Source organism: Taudactylus pleione, unplaced genomic scaffold (assembly GCF_031769625.1).
Source record: "Taudactylus pleione unplaced genomic scaffold, aTauple2 ptg000309l, whole genome shotgun sequence".
Classification (NCBI taxonomy): domain Eukaryota; kingdom Metazoa; phylum Chordata; class Amphibia; order Anura; family Myobatrachidae; genus Taudactylus; species Taudactylus pleione.
The window spans coordinates 6,100,177-6,127,696 of NW_028284710.1; the positions used below are offsets into that span (position 1 = coordinate 6,100,177).

General features: G+C 42.8%; 1 protein-coding gene across 5 annotated transcripts in view; it reads left to right on the forward strand.

Moving 5' to 3' along the window:
- The window catches only part of LOC148511388 (uncharacterized), an 85,959-nt gene that overhangs the window by 44,549 nt on the left and 13,890 nt on the right, over window positions 1-27,520 (forward strand). For all 5 annotated transcript variants that reach the window (XM_088442315.1, XM_088442314.1, XM_088442317.1 and 2 more), the window contains exons 8-12: window positions 235-363; window positions 8,847-8,886; window positions 14,312-14,354; window positions 25,005-25,040; window positions 25,250-25,357. In XM_088442315.1, coding sequence (XP_088298441.1) covers window positions 235-363; window positions 8,847-8,886; window positions 14,312-14,354; window positions 25,005-25,040; window positions 25,250-25,357 — 356 coding nt within the window. The remainder of the gene's footprint in view (window positions 1-234; window positions 364-8,846; window positions 8,887-14,311; window positions 14,355-25,004; window positions 25,041-25,249; window positions 25,358-27,520) is intronic.

Consider the following 27,520-nt stretch of genomic DNA (forward strand, 5'->3'; position numbering starts at 1 on the left):
AGGAAGGTGTTGAAAACAAAATATACTTTTGATCACTTGATATTTTTTTTAATAAGGAACCATTGAGACAATTCCATTTAAGAGTTCCTTTGGATAGCTTTCATATGCTGATTCCGACTTGTTACATATGGGGAATTTCAAACTATAACCGCAACAAGTAAACAAGTATTTTTATTGTTTAAAACACATGTTGATGATAATGTTGTATCATTCATGAAATATCATTTCGTTCAGCAACTGTTAAAACCAGTGATGAACAGCCCAAGAAGAAAGCTAGAATGGAAACGCCTGATTATACCCAAACTGCGCCAATTTCTCCATCATCTGATGTTTCCAACTGCTCTTCTTCCAATACTGCTGCAGGTGAATTTAACTTTTTCTTTCCATTACTGAAGTTTGCGCTTTTTTTATTGTTAAAAACATATTAAGTAAAATCAAAAGGTATTATTGAAACTACACTACCAGTCGAAAGTTTTGGAACACCCCTATTTTCCCAGTTGTATGCTGTTTTTAATACATTTACTCAAACATTAAAGCATAGAACAAATAAACAATTGGAGATAAACAAAATGATTCGTTGATTTTCTTTTTCTTTTTTTTAACAAAATGTAATAAAATTTTTTCACTTATCTTCGTAGTCACCTTTTGACATAACCGCCAAACACACTTTCTACAATGGGAATAAAATATTGTTTGAGAAGTTCTTCCCAGCACTGTGGCAGAAGTTCCACAAATGTGTTGCACTTGTAGGTTGCCTTGCTGTTTCCCCCTTCTGTCCAGTTCATCCCAAACAGCTCTATGGGGTTTAAGCCTGGAAACTGTGCTGGCCATTCCATGACTTGAAGCCTAACGTTTTGGGTCATTATTTTGCTGTAGGATGAATCCTTGACCAACTAGATGTAGATTAGATGCTATTGCATGGTGCTACAAAATGCTATATTAGCTTTGGTGCCAGTCACTCTGCGCAAGTAGCAAACTCTAGATCCAGCAAATGAGTTTCAGGCCATCACACTCCTCCATGTGTGACATTTGGTGTCACAGTGGTTTATTCTCTAAGCAGTAACTTGTAAAAGCCACTTGTGTTTAAGCCCAAAATGTAAAAGTTCAATGGATTTAATATCAAAGCATTGGGCTTATACATGCCAAAAAGCAGTGGTTCCTACAAACTGCTGCTTAGTAAATAAACCCACCACACTGAGCAACCATGCTTTCACCTACTGAACGGCATACAAAAATCTCTGCAAGATGAACCTCAAGATGTAAAGTTTAGAATCATCTGTACATGAAACCTTCCAGCCTTCAGTAGTGCACGGGCAGTTCTTAATGGCAAAGACAGCCCTCTTTTTTCTTTTACTGCTGCAGAACAGCTGTAAGTTCTTAACCAATTTCTTGCTCCCTGAAAAAGCCTTCTTTTATTAACACTCAAATTCGCAATATTTTTCAGTTTTTATTGATCTTAACTTTTTTTTTCGAATTTTTCCTCTAGCAATTTTTTACCACATTACCCTTGTACCATTTCAGGTTGTTCACTGGACTTGGTACTTACATTTCAATAAAAACTGGTCAAAAGTTTAGTAACATCCCTGTTTTTTCAGTGTATGTTTGTGTTTCACAGATTGCTTTTAGCTTTGTTGTTAGTTTTATTTAACATTTCTTAGACTATTTGAGATGTATTTGAGCACTATCTTAAGAGCTAATGTCGCATTTATATAAAAGTTTTATGTAAGCTGGCTATATACTACTAGCTATATCATTAGATCGAATGTTATATCGGTAGCGGATCGGCATGTGTTTACACGCTATAGGTTTGAAGAACGTCGTTTGAAGAACGTCAGCACAGCCAATGCACCAATATATCTATATGATCATCTAGCTGTATGTACAGGTGACCTGCTGACCACCTGTACACTGGCTGCAGGGACACTTCTGACATCACTACTGGATGGGCATATTTAAATGCCTGCCCAGTTGTGATGTATGGTCAGACATTTTGAGCGGCCTATTGGTATGTGTATATGCTTACCAATCGCCGCTCGGTCGGTAAAGTGTGTACCCAGCTTTAGTCATGAGCAAAAGTGTAGGAATGATCCTTGAGCTTAATTAGTTAAACCCATACAATTTTTTTAAAAGAAATATACAAAATATGGTATAGACTCATGTATTATTAGGTTTTGTAATTTAAAATATAATGACAGAATCCCTCTCGTGATAGGTGTTGATTGCTCTTAGTGTACTGCAGAGGGAGGCACCCTTAGCACTAGTGATACAAGGGGGCACTCAATGATGTTTTGAGTAGCACCACTACTCCACCTCCTGTTCTCACACAGTAGACTCTTTTGGCAAGCTAGATCTTCTAGTTGGACTTCTGCTAAGTGAATATCTCTGTCTTCAGACTACAAATTATCAAACTAACCTAAACAAGTATAGGAAAGCCACTAAAATTTTTATTTCCCGTTTATTGCTTTTGTATATTTTATAATGGTAGTGGCCCTCTAGAAAATGTTTTGGCTTGTAATCTGAATCTTCCACCCAAAGAGGAAAAGTTGCCTACCCCTGATGGTGAGTCCAGTCATCTGAACCTGTCAAAAAAATAAAATAAAATACATTTAAATTGTTCTCTCACGTAGTATACCTAGTAGGCAATATCATCTATAAGTAAACAAGGTTGATAATATAACAGTCATCAGTGCAATACATTATTTTATTTTTTTTATTCTTTACTTTGAGCGGTCAGTCAAAAAAAAAAAAACCCCAGAAAGATAAACAGTAAGGCCATGCTACATACAGAGGAAAACAAGATATGGCAAATATCAAATGTCACGACGTGATCCGGACCAAAACGGAAACAGGAAATAAAGATAACATGGGTAAATATTACTATTAGACACAAATAGGTGACCAAATTTTGATGCAAATAAAAACTTAGGAAACAACAATCGTAACGCAAACAGTTATAAGGGGAATGAGTGCAGGGAGGGGAGAAGAGGGGGTACCATAGCAAAAGATTACATGAAAAACTACAGACCAGTCTGTAGGGAGAATGGTAGTGTTCGAGGCAGCAGCTCCAGTTGAGGGAGACGGCATATACTGCGCTCAGGGGTAGAGAGAAATGGATGTCTGCATTTGTCAAATAGCCAGGGAGCCCATACTTAACTTATTAGGTTAAAATGTGGCCCCTATCATGAACATATCTCCTCCATAGCAGCCACATGCCAAATCTGGCGTTTAAGCGCAGAAAGAGATGGGGGAAGAATTGTTTTTCGGTTGAGGCCTACACCAGGTACTTGGCCGCCGACAGGATATGCATAAGTAGTTTCTTTGAAATTTCATCAATGTGGGGGTGGGTAGCATAAAAAGAATACCCAGGGATTTATTACTGGGGATTCAAAGAGGGAGTTCAAGAAACCATGAACAGAATCCCAGAAGGGGATAATATTTGGGCATGTCCACCATATATGTAATATAGTGGCCCTGTGGACGCAGCCTTGCCAACAGTCAGGTGACGAGGAGGGGAACATTTTGTGGAGTCTCACGGGCGTATAGTACAATCGATAATACATTTTATATGAGGTTTTTTTTAGCAATCCCCAGTCTCATTTTTTACCATGTTTCCTCTTCCGGAGGGGGCCCAAGATCTTTTTCCCATTCAGTCTCATGAAGTCACGGGGAGGGGAGGGCTACATCAAGGAAAATAGAATAGAGTTGGGAGATCAGGCCTTTAGTTAGGGGACGATGTTTACAGAGTTAGTCAAAGGGTGTAAGGTCCCAAAGTACTGAGGTAGGGGGGTAGGGAGTGACAGATTTTTAAAAATTCAAAGGGGCTTAGTATTTGGGATGGGGATTCCTGTTGACGTTCCAAGAAAATTCCACAGGCAATTTAAGGCCTACCTTGGACCACAAATACGCTCTCTTGGTGGAAGACCCAGGGGGAAACACAGAGTTGAACCAAATGGAAGTCAAGGTTTGAGATTGGGCAGGTAAGGTTCAATTTAAGTAAGTGCCGATCCCAGAGGGCAATGTTAAATTTGAGGGTAGGAAGCAGTTTAGAGGTGATAGGGTGTTTTGTGGGGGATAAACCCCATATGCGGGTCAGGTTGGGAAGGGTAACATAGGCGGCTTCTAGGTCTAGCCAGGAGGTGGACCCTGGGGGCGAGAAGTGGGTGGCTAGATAATAACGTTTTATATCTGGTAGACCCCTACCGCTTGCATCTACCTTTCTTTTCAAAACATTACTTGAGATCCGGGGGGTTGCTGTGGTTCTAGATAAAACAAACCAGAGCTTTTTGGATGTCACAAAGGGGGGTGGCAGGTGCAGGTCTGAAACTGGTAGAGTCACTTATGTATAATAATCATTTTAACTGATATGATCCTGCCCAGCCAGGAGATGAGGCGGATTCAGGAGGTCAGGTCAGTCTGTATTTTGTAGAAAAGAGACTGGAAGTTCTCGCAAAAGAGGAGATGCTAGCGGGAGGTCCGAGAGAACCCCTAGTATCGAATCTGGTTGGGTTGCCATTTAAATTAGAAATCTGCCTCAAGAGTCTCAGTGATTTGAGGGGGCACATGGAGCATCATGGCTTTGGATTTTTAATAGTTGATCTTGTAATTAGAAACTGTGCTGTAGTATCAAAGAACAGCAGAAAGGTTGGGGAGGGAAATCAGCAGCTCAGTTAGGGAAAGCAGTATATAGTCTGCAAAAAGAGACACTTTAAAGTGAGTGCCCCCACCTGCATATATCGGGGTGGGGTCTGATCTGAGAGGCAAGCGGTTCTATCACAAGGGCAAAAATCAGAATGGGGCAGCCCTGCTGGGTAACATTGCTAATAAGTCGGGACAGAGGAGGTACCATTGATAAGAACTTTAGCAGAGGGAGCAGAATATAACAGGACCCCTGTGAGGAAATCTCCCGTGAAGCCAAACACTTCGAGGACGGCCTTCATGAAACCCCAGGTGGTCATGTCGAACGCTTTTTCAGCATCGAGGGAGAGCATGATAGTAGGGGATCTGAAGTTTGCAACATGGATAAGGTCAACAGCACGTCTGGTGTTATCCCTAGCTTGACGACCAGGGATAAAACCGACCTGCTCATAGTCGATAAGGGAGGGGAGGAGAGCGTTCAGTCTGTTTGCCAGTATCTTCGCATAGATCTTTTAGATGTAGGTTAAGGAGAGAGATGGGTCTATAGCTGGCAGAATTAAGTGGGTCTTTACCCTCCTTAGGGATCACGACAATCCTGGCCTTCCAACATTTCAAGGGGGAAACAGGTTCCTTGGAAAGCTTTATTATAGAGGGCGTGCAGGAGGAGGGGGGCAAGCAGATCCAAGAACAACTGATGGTAGTCAGTCGTGAACCCATTCGGGCTGGGGACTTACCAGATTTTTGAGTTCGTATAGCTTGTCCAATGTCGTCAGATGAAATTTCAGCATTGAGGTGCTCGAGAGCGCTAGTGGATAAGCGTGGGAGTTGGGACTTGGCAAGAAAGTCAGTAATTACCTGGGAAGTAGGCATGGATGGTGGAGTAGCAGAGGGACCTGTGAGGTTATAGAGGTTAGAGTAGTTGGATTGAAAGGCAGTCCTGATTGCTGTTGGGTTCTGAATCAGTTGGCCATGGGAGTTACGCATGGAAATAACTTTGTGGGTCGTGGCTGAGCGGAGGCGAGCTGCAAGAATCTTGTCCGCTTTGTCACCCTTTTCATAGAAAGTTTGGCGAAGCAATCGAAGGTGCTTGGCCACTTGTTTAGAGAGAAGAATGTCAAGTTTGGGTTTGGTCTCCCGGAGAGCAGTCAGAGTGGCAGGAGTGGGAGTAGTTTGTGTGTGGTTTCTAAAGTGTGAAGTCGAATAGAGAGTTTGTTGATCTGAGTAAGAGATTATTTCTTTTTTCTGGAAGCCATACTGATCAGGTACCCCCGCAAGACTGCTTTATGCGCCATCCAAAGAGCAGCTCTTAAAATGTCCGGGTGATCATCCGGTCAAAGTCGTCTTTAATGTGAGATTTGATGCATGAGAGTACCTCTGGGTTATGGAGTAGAGCGTCATTAAGACGCCAAGTCATGGGGTGAGAGCCAGGTACTAAGCCAGAAATGTCAGTAGAGATGGGAGCGTGTTTCTGAATCTCGTGAAGAGTAAGGTCGTGGCTGAACAGGGTCATATTCATGTGGGAATACGAATTGTGTGGGGGGGAATCGAATATATACTCACGAATGGATGGTTCCTTAACCCTCTAAGAGTCATAAAGGAGCTGGGATTTCATGAGGCTGAGGAGGGATCGTGAATACCGGGAGTCCGGAGAAGGAGGAGATGCAGCCACAGGAGCAGAACGATCTAGGATATTTTTTAGATCCATGCTGAAATCTCCAGCAACAATGAGTTATCCCTGGCAGAAACGAGAGATAATAGGGTCTAGTTTGGATTAAAACATGTTTTGACATTGGTTAGGGGCGTAAACATTTACTAGAGTACACAGTCTATTATTAAGCTTACCCACTAAGATAAGAAAGCGTCCTTCCTTGTCTGCAAATTAATCTGAAGTGAGATGGTGAGCAAATAAGATCGGCCTCACGTTTTTTAGCAGTATGATCACAAGCATGATAGGTGTTAGGGTAGGCTCTGGAACGCAGTTCTGGATGTGAGCTATGCAAAAAATCGAGCGCAAAACTTGAAAGACATTTTCAATATTATTATTAGTGCCCGATTAACAACAGGGCAGATGGGGCATTCGCCCAGAGACTCCCACAACTGCAAAGTGCAACTGGAGGGACCAGAGTCAATTAGAGTTAACTTTTTTTAATCCTGGAAAGGACTGAAATGTAATCAAGGAACTAATTTCTTGTTTCTGCAACGTCTCTTGCGATTTGACTTTGTCAGTTCCTGACATGTGGTTTATCAGGGGCCGGAACTTGGTCAAAGGTGTTGGGATGGCAGTTGCGTCATTCGTGGCCTCTTTACAGGACCCATCTATGCAAAATGTGCTGCTGAGCCTTGATACACACAAAGGGTTTAACACTGTTATTTGCCATCTTTGAGCAGCAAAAATTTGAAACAGAGTTAATGTGTCTTGTTAACTTTTACACAAACTCCAATACTTCATTGCTGTTAAATGGTCTCTGGGTGATATTTTAATCCTCTTTTTTTTTATTTTTTTTATTTTTTTTATTTTTTTTTATTTTAAACCTCGCTCTGGACTTTATGTATATTAAAGGACATGCATCTATTAAAAAAGTTCTGATAGACTCCCGATAGTTAAGATCACAGCTTTTGCCTCTGACCTATTTCTATATATACCTTCATCTCACGAAACCCTACCAATAATGCTAGACAAATTACGAGTGTATGGTGGTGTCTCTCTCTGGCTTGATGGTTAATGCGGACAAATCAACAGCCATGTATCTGAATACTTCCTCCTCCATTCCCCCATGGGGACATTACATTACATCTTGCTGTGCCTCTGCCCACTTTGAATAATTGGGTATCACTCTCGCTAAAATCCAGGTGAATTCTTATGATTTACATATTGCTCATGCAATTCATGGTATAGCAGAGGAACTTGGAGGATGGAATCATTTAACTGTTCTGTTTGTGGAGGATGAACCTTATAAAAAATTATGGCCCTCATTCAGAGCCGTACGCTCTGAGCAGAGCGCACGCTCTGAATGAGGGCCGGGCTCCATTTTCATGGAGCGTCCTCCTGGACGCTCGTATAGCTGTGGGTCACCACCCACAGGCTATACGAGCGTGCTTTGTGATGGCCGCGATGGTCGAGACCATCGCGACCATCGAAATTGCGAGCCGGAGCCTGCGGTTGAGGGTTTCAACCGCAAGCTCCGGATTGATTTTGGCTCTATCAGAGCCAAAATCACTCCCACTGACATCACTAGTGATGTCAGTGGGCCGGCTTCTGACGGGAGGCGTTCCCGTGGGAACGCCCCCGTCAGGGAGGCACGCCCACCAAAGGGGGCGTGCTGTCAATCAACATTGACAGCACGCCCCCTTAGATCGGACACAACGAGCGAAGGACTTTCCTTCGCTCGTCGCGTCTGGCGCATGCGCACGACGGAGCTCCCTCCGTCGTGCGCATGCTCAGTGCATAACATCGACCCACTTGCGAGCGGACAGCCGCTCGCGAGTGGGCCTGAATCAGGCCCAATGACTTTTCCTGGGCTTTTATACTTTACAGTCACTGCCCATTATTCTCACACAAAAGGATGTTCAACTAATGCTCACTTCAAGATAGGATAGCACATATAAGAAAACTATTTCAGCCAAAATCCTGTTTTGAGAACCCATTGGATACACTCCTATAATAGCCATTTTGTAGTTCTATACATTCCTGATGGAGGGAGTCCATCACAAGATGGTGGTAGGTATTGGACAAAAGCAATGGCTCGTTCGATTCACTGCTTTAACTCTTACTGATTTTATTTCTGGTTTCTCCCAATCCCATAGTTTAACAGCCAGTACTTATAATTATTTTTTTCTTAATATATGCCATAGGAGTTATCTCTGTCCCCAAAGAAGCTTTCTAATGGGTGAGTCAGATTGGCACAATTGCCCCAGGTGTAATTATAACATGGATGACCTTTACCATCAGTTGTGGGAATGGCGAATGGTGCATTGCTTCTGGCTACAGGTGGAGAGGGAGACTGAGTGCAGTTTTGTAAACTGCCTCACATTCATTCTCAGATGGTTACATAGACTTCCTTTGTGATACCTTTTAGACAAAGCATCATCATCATTTTACTCCTCAAAACAAGTTTATAAAACAACTTTCTAGTTCAATGCATTTTCAGTATACTGTATTTTAAACACAGATTATATATTTGTAATTTATTTTTTTTTCATATTTTGTGCAGAGCCGGAAAATGCTAATGAGGAGTCAGGGGAACCCATTGGGTAAGTATTAAAATAATAGAAGTTTGTTTTTGTTTAATACTGTTGGTCAGGGTGGTCAAACGATTAGGCACTTTAGGCGAGAAAACAAAAAAAAAAAAACAAGTTGGAGGTCTAACGTACCTTTGTACCCTCCTCACCCAGAGGGCTCTTACAGCAACGAACACTGATCACAGAATTTGTAAGGCTCCTGGAGATGTGAATCTGCTGTTTATCCTTGTGTGTGGCTGCTGAAGGGTTCTGTGTGGGTCATCACATTGCCATGCTGAACTATCACTGTGGCACCCCTCCCTCCATCTGTGCTCATGATGGGCCTATTTGTATGGATTGCGCCACTCACTGCCACCGACGTTCGAAGCACTTGTTTTGGGTACACTACCTCTGCTGAGGTCCTATAGCTGCATGAAACTAAATATGTCTCCACAGTTGACATCTTGGTCACTCCTGGTATAGCTTATTTCAAATAACACTTTCCAATGTATTATGAAAATGCTTGTGAGGTGAGGAATAAAAATTAATTGCTGATCTAAAAATCAATTTGTAAGCAACTAAGGTTGTATGAAGCCCCAGAGATTCTTTATGCCGCTATTCAGCTGTACTCCAGTCCAACATTGACAGAAAGTTTTGTTTATGAAATAAGTGCTGGAGATCCTTATCTTGGCCTCCATTATAACAAGGAGACCCAAAGGATATACTTACAAGGGATCAGTTTTTCAAAGACTCTGCTTCGTAAATAAACACCATAGGGATCTATTGTCAAGTGACAGGAGCTGATTGGTTGGTACTTTATATTCATCCACTTTATCTCTCTCCAATGCTTGGAGCTTAGACCGCTTAGAGGGGTATTCAATATGAAACTTTAACCTCGCCAGCGAGGTTTTCGCCGCACATCGGAGGTTTTGCCAGCGAAAAAGTATTGCGCACGCTCCCGCTTATCCCCGTATTCAATTTGAAATCGTCGAAAACGGGACCCGGCGATACTTGGATCGGCGAAAAATCTGGAATTTTCTGGAAATAATTGTAGGAGCCCCCTAAAGATGTCCAGACCTCGGGGATCACTATAGGTACCCCCGTTTTTGCCTGCAGAAGAAAGTCAGGGTTTTTAAATAGCCGTGCAGGTGTTTTTTTTTTCCCGACATTGAAGAAGTGATACAGAAGAGCACTTAGGTTTTTTTTTTTCCGTTTTTTTAAGTGGTCCCATCAAATTTGGGGTACATGAAAATGGGTACTAGCATATTTTTATGTCCCTAAAGGTAATTTTAAAAAATTCAGCAAAAATGCTCCTGCCGCAACTTTGCGCAATGAATAAAACACCTGCCCCATACTTGGGGACCCCACCAGAAATAATTTCGTTAGTTTGGCAATTTTTTTACCTAATTTTTTTTTTTTTTAACCCAAAAACATTATTATTATTATTTTTTTAATGATGTCCCGATTTTTTTGGGGACATTTTTTTTTTTAACATTTCCTTTTACCCCCATACACACCACTCCAGGGTTATGTGGATGAGCCCCAGGCTTCAGCGTAAGCCTGTGGTGCTCGGGAGAGGGGGGACCCTTTTTAGGGGGGTCCCCAACTCCCCCGAGATCACCGGCTTGCGCTGACCAACTTCGGGTGTAATGCTTTGGACCTGGAGCCCCGGTGATTGGGTCTCCGGGCTGTGGCATTACACCCCGGTCGGTTGGGTCTGGTGCTGGTCTTAAATATAGGGGGTACTCCACGTCGTTTTTGCCCCCTATATTTAAAACCAGCACTAGTCCCTGCAGCCCGGTGTTGGTTTCTAAAATACGGTGGAACCCTACACATTTTATTCCCCGTATTTTTAGAAACCACCACTGGCTGGCAAGCCTGGGGCTGGTTTGGCTATTGGGAGGGGGACCTTATGTAATTTTTTTTCTAAAATTTTACACATTTTTTTTACAGGTTAACAAAAAAGGGAATTTTCGGGAAATATTCTAGGGACCCCCCTAATGATGTGTAGACATGGAGAATCACTATGGGTACCCCCATTTTTAACCCCTGAAGGAAGTCGGGGTTTCTAATAGCCACGGCAAGTGCATAAATGCGACTTTGAAGAAAGTGGTGCAGAAGAGCATTTAGATTTTTTGGGGGGGAAAAATAACTATGCCCAGCAAATTTGGGGTACTTGAAATGGGGGTCAGCATATTTTAAAGTTGCTAAAGAGACTTTAAAAAATCGTGAAAAACCCACTTGCGCAAAGAGCTGCAATGAAAAAAAACACCTGGGGCATACTTGGGGGCACCCTCAGAGTCAAGTTCGCTATTTTTTAACTTTGTTCCCCAACATTTTTTTTTTTGGCCCCCAAATTCAAAGTTCTTTTTTTTGGGTGTCACGATTTTTTTTTTTTTTTTTTGACACAGATCGTTTCAAGGGGTCATTCTGAAGGGTGCAGGCTATTTGTTTTAAGCCTGCACCCCTAAACTCCAATTCTGCACTTTTTTTCGCCACCTATTCAGTGGTGAAAAGTTATCCCCGGTTTTTTTTTCAAAGACTTTTCGAACCTGCGAAAAGTCTTTGAAATTGAATACAGTTTAAAACTAAAACCTGCGATAATGACGTCATAGGTGCGATATTAACGCAAAAACTGAGTTTTCGCTCCATATTGAATTCCCCTAATAGTATCTAATGCCTGCCATCCACACATCTCCTTTGACTTACTTGCAGTATTTTAATCTTATGATTATTAATAAGTCTTGCTTTTTTTTTTTATAAAAAAAATTTAAGAGCGTTACACCCACAACAAATATTATGTGCATAATGGCATGTGACAACATAGAACCTCAATGTAATTGTAGATAATAGAGAAGCAAACAAATGTCATGGTGTCCAGGACATAGCATTTAGATGGAAACAATTAAAAACTCAAAAATAGATGGGTAAATAAGTTCTTATACCTAACCAATCAGCGGGTGTGAGTAAGCAATTAGTAACATTTGGGAAACAAGCATACACAAAAAGAGTGTATAAAGATAATAGAACAAGTACCTGAAGGCGTAAATTATGTCCATGCGACCTAAAACCAAGAAATTAGTGGGAATTAAGTAATATAGAGCCTATAAACTATATTGGACAGCCCAGATGTATACCCCCGCTGTTACAGAGCTATTACATAGAAAACTACTGGCGCAGAAGACCTGAAAATGGCAAATTACATATTCGCCAATGGTTCTAAACAAAAACACCCAGACACAAGTAATTTACCCCAGATCACCTCACCCTGTATACCTAGCCCCAAACCTAGGTATACCTGGATCTTTAAACAAAGCCCTCCGCTATTGTATTTGATGAGCCTGAGGTTTTTTCTTAACCTTAAATGATTGGAAACTGTTCTTTTGAACATCCATAACAAAACCGGGATACACAGAAACTGAATGATTGTTGTACATGAGGGCCTTTGAAGATAGACAAGTCGCAGGACAGCATCCCAGTCTTTGAAGAATGCGAGCTATAAAGTCCAGGGTGAAGCCACTGGCGAAAGTGGCTGGGAAGGAAGACTGTGTACATTCTTCACGGCGAACTGGGGGGTAATACCCTCCGCCGTTTCTGAAATACCCACAAAAAGTATATTATTCCTCCATATCAGACAGTTTGGACTTAACTGCAGCCATTTGAGAGGACAGATCGGAAAGTAGGTTTTTCATAGGGTTTTTTTCGGATGAACAAATGTCAAATTTCCCCATCAATCCTTCTGGGTGTACTCCAACACGTGCATAATTAGTGTCAGCAGTACCTCCAAATAAAATCATAAGAGGGGACAATCCATAACGTAAAACCATAAAACAATATTTTCAGTGCAAATAGGTAAGTGAATAGAACACAGGTAAACACCAAAACAAGCCTTTTAGAGAAGGCACAATCATCAGCATCGGGGTAAATATGCTAAATCGTGAGCAGTTCACATCCTCACAGCCAGTCCTTTCTGAGCTCCTTGGTGGCAGCAGCTCCTTCAGTTATACACCAGGGGATGGCATCGGGCCAGGGGCAGGGGGGGACCACAGGGAGTTGACATGGATGTGGAGGCACCACTGGAGCAGGAACATCATTGAGCACCGAGAGGTAGCTGCGGAGAAGAGCAGGATTAAATTGGCAGCGGCAGAGTGTCACTTCCCGCGCACCCCAGATCATCAATGCATTCCCAGGGAAGCCAGAGGAGAGGTAACCAGTAGCCTGCACACTGAGGATAACAGGAGTTCATCTCAGGCCAGGGAGACATCAGTACCGCAAATCGGCCACTAGAGAAGAACACAGGATCACTGGGACTGCAGGCAGGGATAGGGCAATATAAAAAGAGTAGGAACTGCGCTCGTTAGATATTCCTTTCTCATAAGTAAATATTAGTATCAATTAAGGTACTGCGCTCTGCTAGGAGAGGTGTGTACAATAAAGACAAGGTATGATATTTATATACTAGTTTAATGATGGTTATTATAACACAACATATGTACATACAGAACTAATGCACATGCCCAACGTATATTCAGTATTAAAAAGTCTTTAGAAATGCAGGGTGCATGATGCTAAAGAATAAATGATGTTCTCAGTCTGGTAATGCTTCAGACTGAATACGGCCAGCAAACAGAAAGTCAAATATGTGAACTTTGTGATGATGATAAGCTTACCAGTTGCTGTAGCTTGTAAAGTCTTCCCACCTGCTCTCTACCTGTTTATGGGAGTGCTGGTGGGTGTTGTGCTGATGTCCAGCTTGTACTAGGTGCTGACCGGTCCCTCTGCCATCCTATTCTTGTGTGTGTGGTCACTGCACACACTAACTTGGTAGTGCGGCGACCTCCCGGTGTTCGTGTAACAACACATGAATCAGACGGCCGTCTGTGTACACAGTGCAGCGTGCCTCTGCACCCTGTGAATGTAAGTTGTCTACAACGCGTAGCGGCAAATCATGGAGCTGACCACTGCACAACACTGGGAGAAGCAGGAGAAAAAAGCCAACCAGTGTAAGCAAGGTTAGGGGCTCATTATTTATCTATTGCATTTGCAGCTTGGTAAGTCAGATGGCATTGCATACCCAATAGAAATCTATGGGGGCTGTGGCTGCTGTTGGAAATATAGGGACCGCAGCAGATATATTCGAGATCTGCTGCAGTCCCTCCTCTGTACATTGGGGTGATACTAAATATTTGCGGGTATCGCTAGCAAATATTTAGTGATAAAAAGGCCCTTAGAGTGGGAACTTCCAGGTAAACAGGAGGTTAAGACAGGATTGATGCAGGAGAGCTGGTAAAGTGCACACTACACCAGGCTACTCTGGCCAACCCCCCCAAACCCCCCACCCCCCCTTCTCCTCTCGTTTTGAATCTTCCCTTCTTGTCATTCCCTATAATACTGTATATCTGATTACTCAAACAATTACTGTTGCCTAATATCGACTAATGCTCCATCTCTCATGCAGCACAAAGCACAGTGAAAAGATTGGACATAGAAAACAAACAGAGGTGAGGATTAGTGAATTTCAATGTAGTAATTCAGTTAGATGAAGGTTGTTGTCTGAACAAATGCCTTATTTATGTAATTAATTTATTTTGGAAACACTTTTTCCTGTATTTTTTAAATATGCCAGTTATGTTATATTGTAGGACAAACAGTTGACCTCAATTACAAATAGACTAGAATTTAAGTGGGCATGGCAAAGTATACAAATGTAAAGATTGAAATGATTGTGACCTGCAAATTAATAACACTCATCTTGAAACCCATACTTCCTACATCATCATCATCTCTTGGGTCCGCACTTTACTTCCCTAGATCTAATATACCCCTTATCCACAGACATTTTTTAGGTCTAAGTGCTAGCTAGATAATGAGATAGACTATGCAGAACACAGAGGCGTAATAACGTCCAAGGAAGCCTGTGTGCCTCATGCCCCCCACACGCCCTACATCTTACCTTGGGTGCAGGATGTGCGGTAGGTGGCCTGTTTGCACCAAGCACCCTGCACCCATTATAAATATGCCTATTGCAGGACATATGACTCCTTTTGTAAGTTTCTTTTATAACTAAAGTAACGCAAGCTTTTTATATCTAGCAATTCACCTCATGCCTTTCTGAGGTTATCAAGGACATACAGTCAGGTGCATAAATATTGGGACATTGACAGAAGTTTCATATTTTGGCCTCTATTCACCACCACAATGGCTTTGAAATGAAACAAACAAGATGTGCTTTAACTGCAGACTTTCAGATTTAATTTGAGGGTTATTACATCCAAATCAGGTTTCTATATGTGCCTCCCACTTTTTAAGGGGCCAAAAGTAATGGGACTATCAACTCAAAAGCTATTTCATGGACAGGTGTGGGCTATTCCCTCGTTATTTCATTATCAATTAAGCAGGTAAAAGGTCTGGAGTTGATTCTAGGTGTGACATTTGCATTTGGAATCAGTTGCTGTCGACTCTCAATATGAGATCCAAAGAGCTGTCACTATCAGTGAAGCAAGCCATCATTAGGCTGAAAAATCAAAACAAACCCATCAGAGAGATAGCAAAAACATTAGGTGTGGCCAAATCAACTGTTTGGAACATTCTTAAAAAGAAAGAACGCACCGGAGAGCTCAGCAACACCAAAAGACCCGGAACACCACGGAAAACAACTGTGGTGGATGACAGAAGATTTATTTCCCTGGTGAAGAAAAACCCCTTTACAACAGTTGTCCAAATCAAGAACACTCTCCAGGAGGTAGGTGTATATGTATCAAAGAAAACAATCAAGAGAAGACTTCACAAGAGTGAATATAGAGGGTTCACCACAAGATGTAAACCATTGGTGAGCCACAAAAACAGGAAGACCAGATTAGAGTTTGCCAAACAACATCTAAAAAAGCCATTACAGTTCTGGAACAACATCATATGGACCGATGAGACAAAGATCAACTTGTACCAGAGTAATAGGAAGAGAAGAGTACGGAGAAGGAAAGGAACTGCTCATGATCCAAAACATACCACCTCATCAGTGAAGCATGGTGGTGGTAGTGTCATGGCGTGGGCATGTATGGCTGCCAATGGAACTGGTTCCCTTGTATTTATTGATGATGTGACTGCTGACAAAAGCAGCAGAATGAATTCTGAAGTGTTTCGGGCAATATTATTTACTCATATTCAGTCAAATGCTTCAGAACTCATTGGACGGCGCTTCACAGTGCAGATGGACAATGACCCGAAGCATACAGGCAAAAGCAACCAAAGAGTTTTTTAAGGCTAAAAAGTGGAATGTTATGCAATGGCAAAGTCAATCCCCTGACCTGAATCCGATTGAGTATGCATTTTACTTGATGAAGACAAAACTGAAGGGAAAATGCCCTAACAAGCAGGAACTGAAGACATTTGCAGTAGAGGCCTGGCAGAGCATCACCAGGGATGAAACCCAGCGTCTGGTGATGTCTATGCGTTCCAGACTTCAGGCTGTAATTGCCTGCAAAGGATTTGCAACAAAGTATTAAAAAGTGAAAGTTAGATTTATGGTGCATACACACGATCAGATTTTTCCTTCAGATATGAACGATAACGATTTAAAAATTGTTCAGTCGTTCATATCTGAAGGAAAATCGTTCATATCTGACATGCCTGAACGATGGACGATCAACGATGCGCGTTCCCGTTTGTCAGATAACGATATCTGACATCTGATGGGTTTGCAGTCAGACTTGGACGATTCCATTCATTTTAATGCAGTCAAAAATCGTTCAATCGTTCAAATCGTTCAAAACTTTGGTAAAATCGTTCAAATCGTTCAATCGTTCAGTCGTTCATCTGACAAATCTGACCGTGTGTACGCTCCATTAGGATTGTTTAGTTTGTCCCATTACTTTTGGCCCCTTAAAAAGTGGGAGGCACATATAGAAACCGTTGTAATTCCTACACCGTTCACCTGATTTGGATGTAATTACCCTCAAAGTAAATCTGAAAGTCTGCAGTTAAAGCACATCTTGTTTGTTTAATTTCAAAGCCATTGTGGTGGTGAATAGAGGCCAAAATATGAAAATTCTGTCAATGTCCCAATATTTATGCACCCGACTGTATTTTTTTTTTTTTTTTATGGGGCTTACTGGTAATAGGCTGGGGGTATATAGATATTTGCACATGGAAAAAATATACACACCACACCATGCCAACTGCAAGGTGTATACATTTGTTTTCAGCATTCCATTACCTCCATGTTTACATTTGCAATTTTTTGTTTTCTATATTCAGAATATGAACCGAAATGAATGTATCCTGGGGTGGGCAACTTTACAATGATGTTAGGCCAGAATGTGTAATTTCACAGGATAAAGTAGGATTAAATAACTTTGGTTATAGTATGAAACCATGACCAGAGATAGGTGTGTTACTCCATAGAGGCAATATGCAAATACCTCCACATTTTGGGGGGGGAATTCCATTTACTTGGCTTAGCAGTCCATTGAATAAATAGGTTTGTGAACATTATACAGGCTAGAGCTGAGATTTCTACCTTTGGTCAGACTACTTCAGCATATCTAGGTTTCACCAATGTGGGATAAAATGTGATGTCCTAAAAGCTTTGTGTAAAATGGTGACTCAAGGGTTGCCCAGGAAATGACATTTACCAGAAGTCTCTTTTCCTGAATAGGAGTAAATGGTTTCATAGATACCTACTGTACTTTGCATATTACTTTACAGCATGAAGGAAATATGTGAACTGTACTTTTCTCAAGACTGCATTTAACGAGACATAACCACTTTAGCACTCACTGTAGGGGTTATGTCCTCCATTTAGTATTTAATAAACCACTTTAAGCTTAGCTCACTGCTGTTTGTCACTGTGTTGCTAACGCCATGTAAAGATAGTGTTTGCGGTACGGTTCCCATCGCCTTCCAGGCGTTGCTGAGTACACATGGGACAAAATGAAATGCACAGACTGCTGCTGTTCATGTGCTTTACACAGCAGCCTGTTGCTGACAGCGGTAGGCTGCCAGCAACGGAGCAGAGGATGTCCCTGGACCTGCCTGAAAGGTAACCTAAGTTACATACCAGCGGCTTGTTCCATAGGATCACTGTGACACTAAATGAAGTATGCCACCGGTAATAAGCATTGTTGATAAATGTTCTCACTAGTGGCAACTGGGAAGTTGACACTGAACAGGTTATCAATTTGTTGTTGTTTTTATTTGTCTGCTGCGGTGTTGTCACCTGTCTAGTTTGACATCTATACCAATATTTTATATATATATATATATATATATATATATATATATATATATATATATAATGTGTGTGTGCGCGCGCGCGCGATGGCTAGTTACATGTTATAGTTCTGAGCAATAGAGTAGGGACAAAAAAATACAAATAAGGTGTCTGCGCTAATCACTATATAAAAATCATAGGCTGCGAAAATTATAAATATATTATTATTTTATTGAATATTACACTACATGCTTGGGGATGGACTTATGATGAGTATACCTATGCCATTCTACATGGACTTTATGACATGTTAATTATGCCACTTTTTTGAATTTATCGCTGATCTCCCCGCATGCCCTGACTTTTAAATTAGGGTTGTGCACCGGCCACTTTTCGTGTTTTGGTTTTGGATCTGGATCTTTCTTCGTGTTTTGGATCTGGATTGGTTTTGCCAAAACCACCCTTCCGTGTTTTGGGTTCTGGGTTTTGTGTTTTCGATCTGTATTTTTTTTTAAAAAAGCATAAAAACAGCTAAAATCACAGAATTTGTGGGTTTTTGTGCTCCTATGCTATTATTAACCTCAATAACCTTAATTTGCACTCATTTCCAGTTTATTCTGAACACCTCACACCTCACAATAGTGTTTTTATGTCCAAAAGGTTGCACCGAGGTAGCTGGATGACTATGCTAAGCGACACGAGTGGGCGGCACAAACACGTACGTGGCCCATCTAGGAGTGACACTGCAGTGGCAGACAGGATGGCAGTTTGAAAAACTAGGCCGCAAACAGTACACAATGCAAAGAAAAAAAGAGGTGCAAGATGAATTGTCCTTGGGCCCTCCCACGCACCCTTATGTTGTATAAACAGGACATGCACACTTTAACAAACCAATCATTTCAGTGCCAGGGTCTGCCACAAGACTGTGGCTGAAATGATTGGTTCGTTTGGGCCCCCACAAAACATGCTGGCAATTAATCTGTCCCTGCCCAAACTGGCTCTACGGAGGCAAGATGTCGTCCTCATCCACCGATTCCTCACCCTCTTCAGTGTTGTGTACATCCTCATCCTCACAGAGTATTAACTCGTCCCTGCTGGAATCCACCACCACAGGTCCCTCTGTACGTTCTGGAGGCTGGTCTCCCTGGAAGAGTTGATAATTCATTTTTATGAACATCATCTTCTCCACATTTTGTGGAAGTAACCTCCTACGCCTTTCGCTGACAAGGTTCCCGGCTGCACTAAACACTCTTTCGGAGTACACACTGGAGGGGGGGCAACTCAGGTAAAATAGAGCCAGTTTGTACAGGGACCTCCAAATTGCCTCTTTTTCCTGCCAGTACAGGTATGGACTGTCTGACATGCCTACTTTGATGCTGTCACCGATGTAATCCTCCACCATTCTGTCAATGGTGACAGTATCATATGTAGTGACAGTAGACATGTCAGAAATTGTTGCCAGGTCCTTCAGTCCGGACCAGATGTCCAAACTTGGTCCTGCCTGCCCTGCATCACCGCCAGCGGGTTGCTTAGGATACCTAAGTTTTTTCCTGGCAGCCCCAGTTGCGGGAGAAAATGAAGAAGGAGCTGTTGACGTGTCACGTTCCGCTTCAGCTGACAGTGTTTTCACCAGCAGGTCTTTGCACCTCTGCAGGCTTGTGTCGGCTGGAAAGAGAGACACCACATAGGCTTTAAACCTAGGATCGAGCATGGTGGCCAAAATGTAGTGGTCTGATTTCAACAGATTGACCACCCTGGAATCCTGGCAAAGCGAATGAAGGGCTTCATCCACAAGTCCCACATGCCGAGCGGAATCGCTCCATCTTAGCTCCTCCTTCACTTTCTCAAGCTGCTTCTGCAAAAGCCTGATAAGGGGAATGACCTGACTCAAGCTGGCAGTGTCTGAACTGACTAAACGTGTGGCAAGTTCGAAGGGCTGGAGAACCTTGCACAACAGGGAAATCATTCTCCACTGCGCTTGAGTCAGGTGCATACCCCCTCCTTTGCCTGTGTCATAGTTGGATGTATAGGCTTGAATGGCCTTTTGTTGCTCCTCCATCCTCTGAAGCATATAGAGGGTTGAGTTCCACCGCGTCACAACCTCTTCCTTCAGGTGATGATTGGGGCAGGTTCAAGAGTGTTTGCTGGCGCTCCAGTCTTCGGCACGCAGTCACTGAATGGCGAAAGTGGGCTGAAATTTTTCGGGCCACCCAAAGCGTCTCCTGCACGCACCTGTCGCTTTTCAGAAAATTCTGCACCACCAAGTTTGTGTGAGCAAAACATGGGACGTGCTGGAATTTGCCCAGATGTAATGCCCGCACAATATTGGTGGCGTTGTCAGATATCACAAATCCCCAGGAGAGTATAAGTGGGGTAAGCCACTGGGCGATGATTTCCCTCAGTTTCTCTAAGAGGTTGTCGACGGTGTGCCTCTTACTGAAACCGGTGATACACAGCGTAGCCTGCCTTGGAATGAGCTGGCGTTTCTGAGATACTGCTACTGGTGACGCTGCTGCTGTTGCTGCGTAAGGTGATACATCTACCCAGTGGGCTGTCACAGTCATATAGTCCTTAGTCTGCCCTGTTCCACTTGTCCACATGTCCGTGGTTAAGTGGACATTGTGTACAACGGCATTTTTCAGGACACTGAGGACACTTTTTCTGACGTTTCTGTACAGTCTCGGTATCGCCTGCCTAGTGAAGTGGAATCTAGACGGGTTTTGGAACCGGGGACACACTACCTCCATCAATTGTCTAAATCCCACTGCACTAATGGCGGATACCGAACGCACGTCTAACACCAACATAGCAGTCAAGGCCTCAGTTATACGTTTTGCTTCAGGATGACTGCTGTCGTACTTCATCCTCCTCGCTAAGGACTGTTGGAGGGTCAATTGTTTAGTAAAAGTAGTGGTGTTCCTACTTCCTCTCTGGGATGATGAATGACTCCCAGCAGCAGCGGCAGCAGGAGGCGTAGCAATGCAGGATCCTCCGGAGGAATCCCGGATAGGAGAGTCAGTCATGCCAGTGACATGGCCTGCAGGACTACTTCCGATCCTGACTAAGGAGGAAATTGACAAGGAGGGAGTTGACGGTGTGGTTTGCAGGCGCTTGGATACACCAGGACAAAGGGATTTAGGTGTCCCTGGACTGCTTACGGTCTTAGCCAAAGTTTCTGAACTTGACAGTAACTTTTTATAAATGCGCTGCAGGTGCCGTATAAGGGAGGATGTTCCTAGGTGGTTAACGTCCCTACCCCTACTTATTTCACCTTTACATATGGTACATATGGCAAGACAGTTGTTGTCCGGATTTGGATAGAAATATTGCCAGACCAAAGAGGTGGAATGTTTGGTCTTCTGCCCAGGCATGACCGTGATGGGCTTTTTCATCCCACAGACAACAACTGTCTCCCCCGGAGCCTGATTTAAACAAACCACATCACCATCAGAATCCTCCTCGCCAACTTCCTCCTCAGCGCCAGCTACACCAGTATCCTCATCCTGTTGTACTTCAACAGTGACATCTTCAATTTGCATATCAGCAAGTGGACTGTGGGTGCTCCTTTCAGCACTTGCAGGGGGCGTGCAAATGGTGGAAAGAGCCACCTCTTCCCGTCCAGTGCTGGAAAGGTCAGGCATAGCAACCGCCACCACACTTGGACTCTCCTTGGGGATTTGTGATATCTCCTTAGAACGCACAGTTCTTCGCTGTGCTTTTGCCAGCTTAACTCGTTGAATTTTTTTTAGCGGGAGGAGGGCTTCCATCGTCATGTGAAGCTGAACCACTAGTCATGAACATAGGGAAAGACCTTAGCCATTCCTTGCCACTCCGTGTCGTAAATGGCATATTGGCAAGTTTACGTTTCTCTTCAGATGATTTAAATGTTTTTTTCAAGGTCATTTTCCTGAACTTTGTCATTTGGGATTGTATGTGTACTCTACTATGCCATTGGGCATCGGCCTTGGCAGACGACGTTGATGGCATGTTATCGTCTATGTCATGACTAGTGGCAGCAGCTTCAGCACTAGGAGGAAGTGGTTCTTGATTTTTCCCTATTTTATGTTTATCAGAGAAAGTTTGGTCCTCCATTTAAGTTATATTGATATATACGTGCGGCTAAGGCGCACACAAACACAGAAAATATTTTTTTATTTTGTTTGGAGTGCCCTTGGGGGTTACAGCACCCTGTAACGGTCAAGCCAGCCGGCCCTTTACTTATGACACAGGCGCACGCTTGGCACTACTTTGTTGATGCATGTGCGGCTACTGCGCACACAATTCACAAACACAGAAAATATTTTAATTTTTTTGCACTTGGGGGCAGCACCCCTGATGGACAGAGCACCCCCTGGACAACACTACAGCACCCCTTTAGGACTGGGACTCTGCAAAGGACTTTGGAGTGGACAACTGACTGCACAACACAGTCCAGCCAGCCCCTATGGATTTTGGAGGAGTGGACACAGCCCCTATGGACAACAACAGCACAACACAGCCAGCCCCTATGGACTTTGGAGGAGTGGACACAGCCCCTATGGACAACAGCAGCACAGCACAACACAGCCAGCCCCTATGGACTTTGGAGGAGTGGACACAGCCCCTATGGACAACAGCAGCACAACACAGCCAGCCCCTATGGACTTTGGAGGAGTGGACACAGCCCCTATGGACAACAACAGCACAACACAGCCAGCCCCTATGGACTTTGGAGGAGTGGACAACAGCAACACTACACTACACTACACAGCCCAGCCAGCCCTAACTCCCACCCTCCCTCTAAACTGTCCACAGCCGAGTGAGAAAATTGCGCCGACGTGGATACCTTATATAGGATCCAAAACCCGCGAGACCTGGAAGGCGGGATGATGACGTTTTGCCTCGATTTCAGATCCGAGTCAGGCGGGAAAAGTCGAGCCTGACTCGGATCGGCCTCGGATCGGGGGGGGTTCGGATTTCAGAAATCCGAACCCGCTCACCCCTACTTTAAGTGGATATGCACTATACTGTTGGATGATGGTTTTTACTATTAATGTTGGATTAAATACTTCCTTTTTGCATTCTATAGCAGGATGTTGCCGGCTCTTATTTTTCTTCATTATTTTATTGAACATATGAAAAAATGAACTGCAGTTCAACTCTAAAAACATATATAAACGTTACACTTTGAATGAAAAATGAAATTAAATGTTACATTAATAATATAAACACATACTGTTTCCAATATATCATAGGAAAAAAGATAGATGTTTTAAACTCTATGTAGAGCCTTGATGGTAATCAGCATATGTTACTAATGGCAACCAGAATGATATCAATCTGTAAAGTAGGGATAGTCACTCTGTTGAAACCTTATATAGGGTATAGTGACTCCCTAAATTACGGAGCCGTGGAGCTGACAAAATCTTGGTATGGTGAGTATGTTATGGTGAGTGCAGAGCCCCTGTGATTTATTTATTTATATACAGTATATATATTTACAGAAAATGCCCTTATGTTGCGCTACAAATACTCAGCTGCTCCTCTAATGCTGGCCATACACGCTACAATTATCGGGGCGATCCGCCTGATATCGGCGGATCGACGCGATAATTGTAGCGTGTGTGCTGGCGACCGAGGGCTAAATATTGCTCGGTCGGGCATGCAGGATTGTCCAGCATGCCCGTCCGATGCGATATTTACCCGGTAACTGTCGGCCGCATCGGGCAATGTATGCCCAGCGCGGCCGACAGACAGACATTTCCTGTGTTCCTTCCTACGGAAGGAACAGGTAAATGTCTCCTCCCCTGGGGGCGGAGCGCAGATGTCGGGCTGATACACTGTGAGATTTCTCTCACAGTATATGCCGGCGACATCTGCGGCTGGCAGCCGGCCAGATAAAATGTCTGTCGGTCTGACAGACATTTTATCTGGCTGTGTATGCCCAGCATTAGTAGATCCCCTGTTAGCCGGAACCAAATATGATAGACACAAATAAAAATATACCAGAGGGCACTAGATAAACAATTTTTTATAGATAATCTGAATAGTGTTCTCATATAGAATGTTCTCCTATAAATAATAAGTCCAAAACTTGCTCTTGGCTGCTGCCTTTGGAGAGGATACACCTATTTATGCTGCAGGACTTGGAAGTTATACACCATTGCAGGACTTGGATGTTATACACCATTTCATTTTTGTATTATTGTCAATCAGCCATCTGGAAAATTATTTCTCTGTATATGGTTCATTCACCCATTTGGAGTGAACTATCCCATCCGTGATGGTGTCTTCCCCAGCTATGACTGTTTAAATTTAAATTTGTTTTGATACCCCTGATGAAGTTCACTCTAATGGACGAAGCGTGTAGGGTTTAAGTACTTCATCCATTACTGCAAAGGACCCGTGTCGTGTGAGCTCACTCCCGAAAGGGTGAAGGCTGGAGTACTTACCATCTCCCTGTACCGTGGTATTGGATGTCAACAACATTTTAAGCTGTAAGCAGTGTTTTTTTTAGAATTCTTCCGTATAAAGATTTTAATGAAATTGTATTACTGATTGGCCGTTGGCTTCTTTGGGTGATTTGGTTACACACGCGCGCGCGCGCACAAAAAAAGGTGAATAGTGATGGACAACATTGAATGTTCAGTTATTTTATTCATGTACATTTTTGCCACATGATGGCACAAGATTATGTTACTGAACTCTGTTATAAATTTTAACAGGTGTGCCATCCTACTACACCATAATAATGTTTGGTTGGAGCTGATAAAGCAGGGTGGTCACTTCTCTTTGTTTTCTATAGCATAAGTATTTAATCATCACAACATACAGTATTGATACCTTTTTGAGCTTTTTCATTAAACATGAACACAGAGGTAATGGATGTGATGTAAATCTACTTTACAATAGTAGCATTATTATTAAGGTTTATTCATTTTTTTTTTTACATTCCTCATTTAAGCCAGTAAAAAGAAACCAAGATGTGTTCAAGTTTCTGGTATGTATGGATATTTCCTTATGTCTTGTCTTCCATATTACCAATGCCACTGTTCCTGAATGTTATCATTTATTTGCTTTAAAACACCCTGCATTGTGTTTAGCTTGTGTCCTTTGTCATCTTGGTGTCTTTGTGGCTGTTCATTAGAATTTATAGTGAATACAGTGTGTTCCTAATTCCTGTGATTTGAATGCTTTCATTTTATTTAGAAAAACTTTGAGGTGACAAATGAGTCTGATGTTACATTTGCAATAAAGATGGCAAAGATGTTGTCCAGAGCATTAAATAAATATAAAGAAGAGAAACTGGAAGAAATGGTAAGTGCTTTCCCTTCTTATCTGTATCTCTTTGCAGCTGACTACAGAAGGAGAGTGTTCTTTAATGGCACAATTGAATGCCTGTCACTTAATCACACTAGTGCATGAATAACTAGCGGGTGCGGGTAGTAAACTGGAATGCCATATACAGCACAATCAGTAATTGCTGAATTGTGCCATAGTTCCCAAAGGAACTTTCTCCATCTAAAAGGCAAACAGTGTACACCATTTTATTCTTTTATTAGATAATGATGCACCAAATTTAGATTAAAAGTACACTAATAAAAATTTGTTACATTTAAATGTTTGAAGATAACCAATAGAAGCAGACCATTTTTAGTTGCTATTAGATAGTTTGATCACCCCCAACGAGTCACCCCAATCATAGTCTTCAATTACAGCATTCATTAGCTTTTGCAAAGTGAAAATATTAACAGAATTACAATATGAGCTCATGTCTTGTGATGGGACAGGTAAATTCAATTTATGTAAAACAATAAATACTTGTTTTCCCTGTTATTACAATGTATGGCAGTGGGCCATCTGGAGTATGGGACAGTTTGCAGTGTTTTCTTCATTCCCCAATAGACTAGTTCTATACCACTTGTGGTGAGAGCATGGTGATGGGAATATTGAATATAAAGGTTGAGTATTTCTGCCACTCAATTTATCTAATTTGTGTGCAGTTATTTGCTGTTTTTGAGTGCCACCCCAAAAACCGCTGGACGTTTTTTGTTGTGCCTTGCGCCCCGGATGTGAACCCCTTAGTGTTAGGGACTGCTAGTAACAGAGAAGCCGTGACGTGACCTAGCAGCTTCCCATGGATTTGCAAATGCATGCAACTAATATCTCTGAATTTCTATCACCATATAGTCTTCATGTATTGCTGCAGGTGCAATGCAGCGTGCTTTGGAACAATAGGGGGTCAACCCCCCCCCCCTTTTTTTTTCCTTCTTTGCATGACCCCTCCCTTTCATGCACCTGAAGAGTACTGCCAGATTGATTTGAGCAGCTGCCATTTTTTGTTTGTTCCCAATACATGGGACTCAACTTAGTTGGCCAAGCATTGAAGGCTTATCCTACCCTAAGTTCAGAGGCTTGTGAGGGGGAGCCTGTCGACTCCTTTTTCTGTTACCCCCAAAACCCATAGGAGCAAGTCTAATGCTGGGTACACACTAGACGATATGGACGACATATCGTTCACATCGTCCAGTGTATACAGACTGTTACTGACGTTGGCACCTGTGCATCGTCAGTGATATTGCCAGTCATGCAGCATGGCACCCGTCGTCACGATGCTGCTCCCGACCCGGCGAGGGTCCCAGCATGATAGGTCAGCTGGGTACACATCGTTATATGTGTACCCAGCTTAAGAGTGGGAGCCAGTACCACACCGAGTATGCAGGCAATTCCAACATTGCATTGTACCTATGGCTGGAGAGAAAACAAGCTGCCACCCTGAAGGCTGTAAGAGGCTTAATGGTGCCTGCACAGCTGTTATTAAAAGCAGGCTCCCAGATCAATCAAATTAGAACAAGGTAATTTCTGACTTTGTCATCTGATATGTCAAGGCAGGGACTTTGTCATCTATAGATATGGAGCATGTAGCACAGGCATTAATGGATAGTTTTAGCTCACCAGGTTCCCTCAGAAGGTGATGAATAACCAGGGGACCCAGTTCGAGTGAAGTAATGCAGACTCTGGGCCTGATTCAGAGATGCACGCAGTGGCGATTACGTACACAGGTCGAGCGATTGTATACCATTGCACATGCGTATAAAACACACTTTGCGTGCGCAGAGATCACACTGCGATTACGACCGCACTTCGGAATTCATATCACAGTGATTGACAGGTTGTCAGCATTTCAGGGTGGTGACTGGGAGGGGGTGTCTGAAAAAAGTAGAAGTGTCTGTTTGAACGCCGTTTCATGGGCGTGCATAAATTAGCCACTGCGATTGCATATGCAACGCTGTGTGTCAGAAGAGCTCCCAAGGCTGCGGCTGGTTAGACCTTCCGGAAGGGCATGATGGCTGTCGATGTGCATTGATGGTACTGGTATTTACAGAGGTATGAAGGCAGCAGTGGGAGTATATATGCTCAGGTGATCTTGCAGACATTAGCATATTTTCATAGCTGTGATTGCATTAGCGCGCGTCTCTG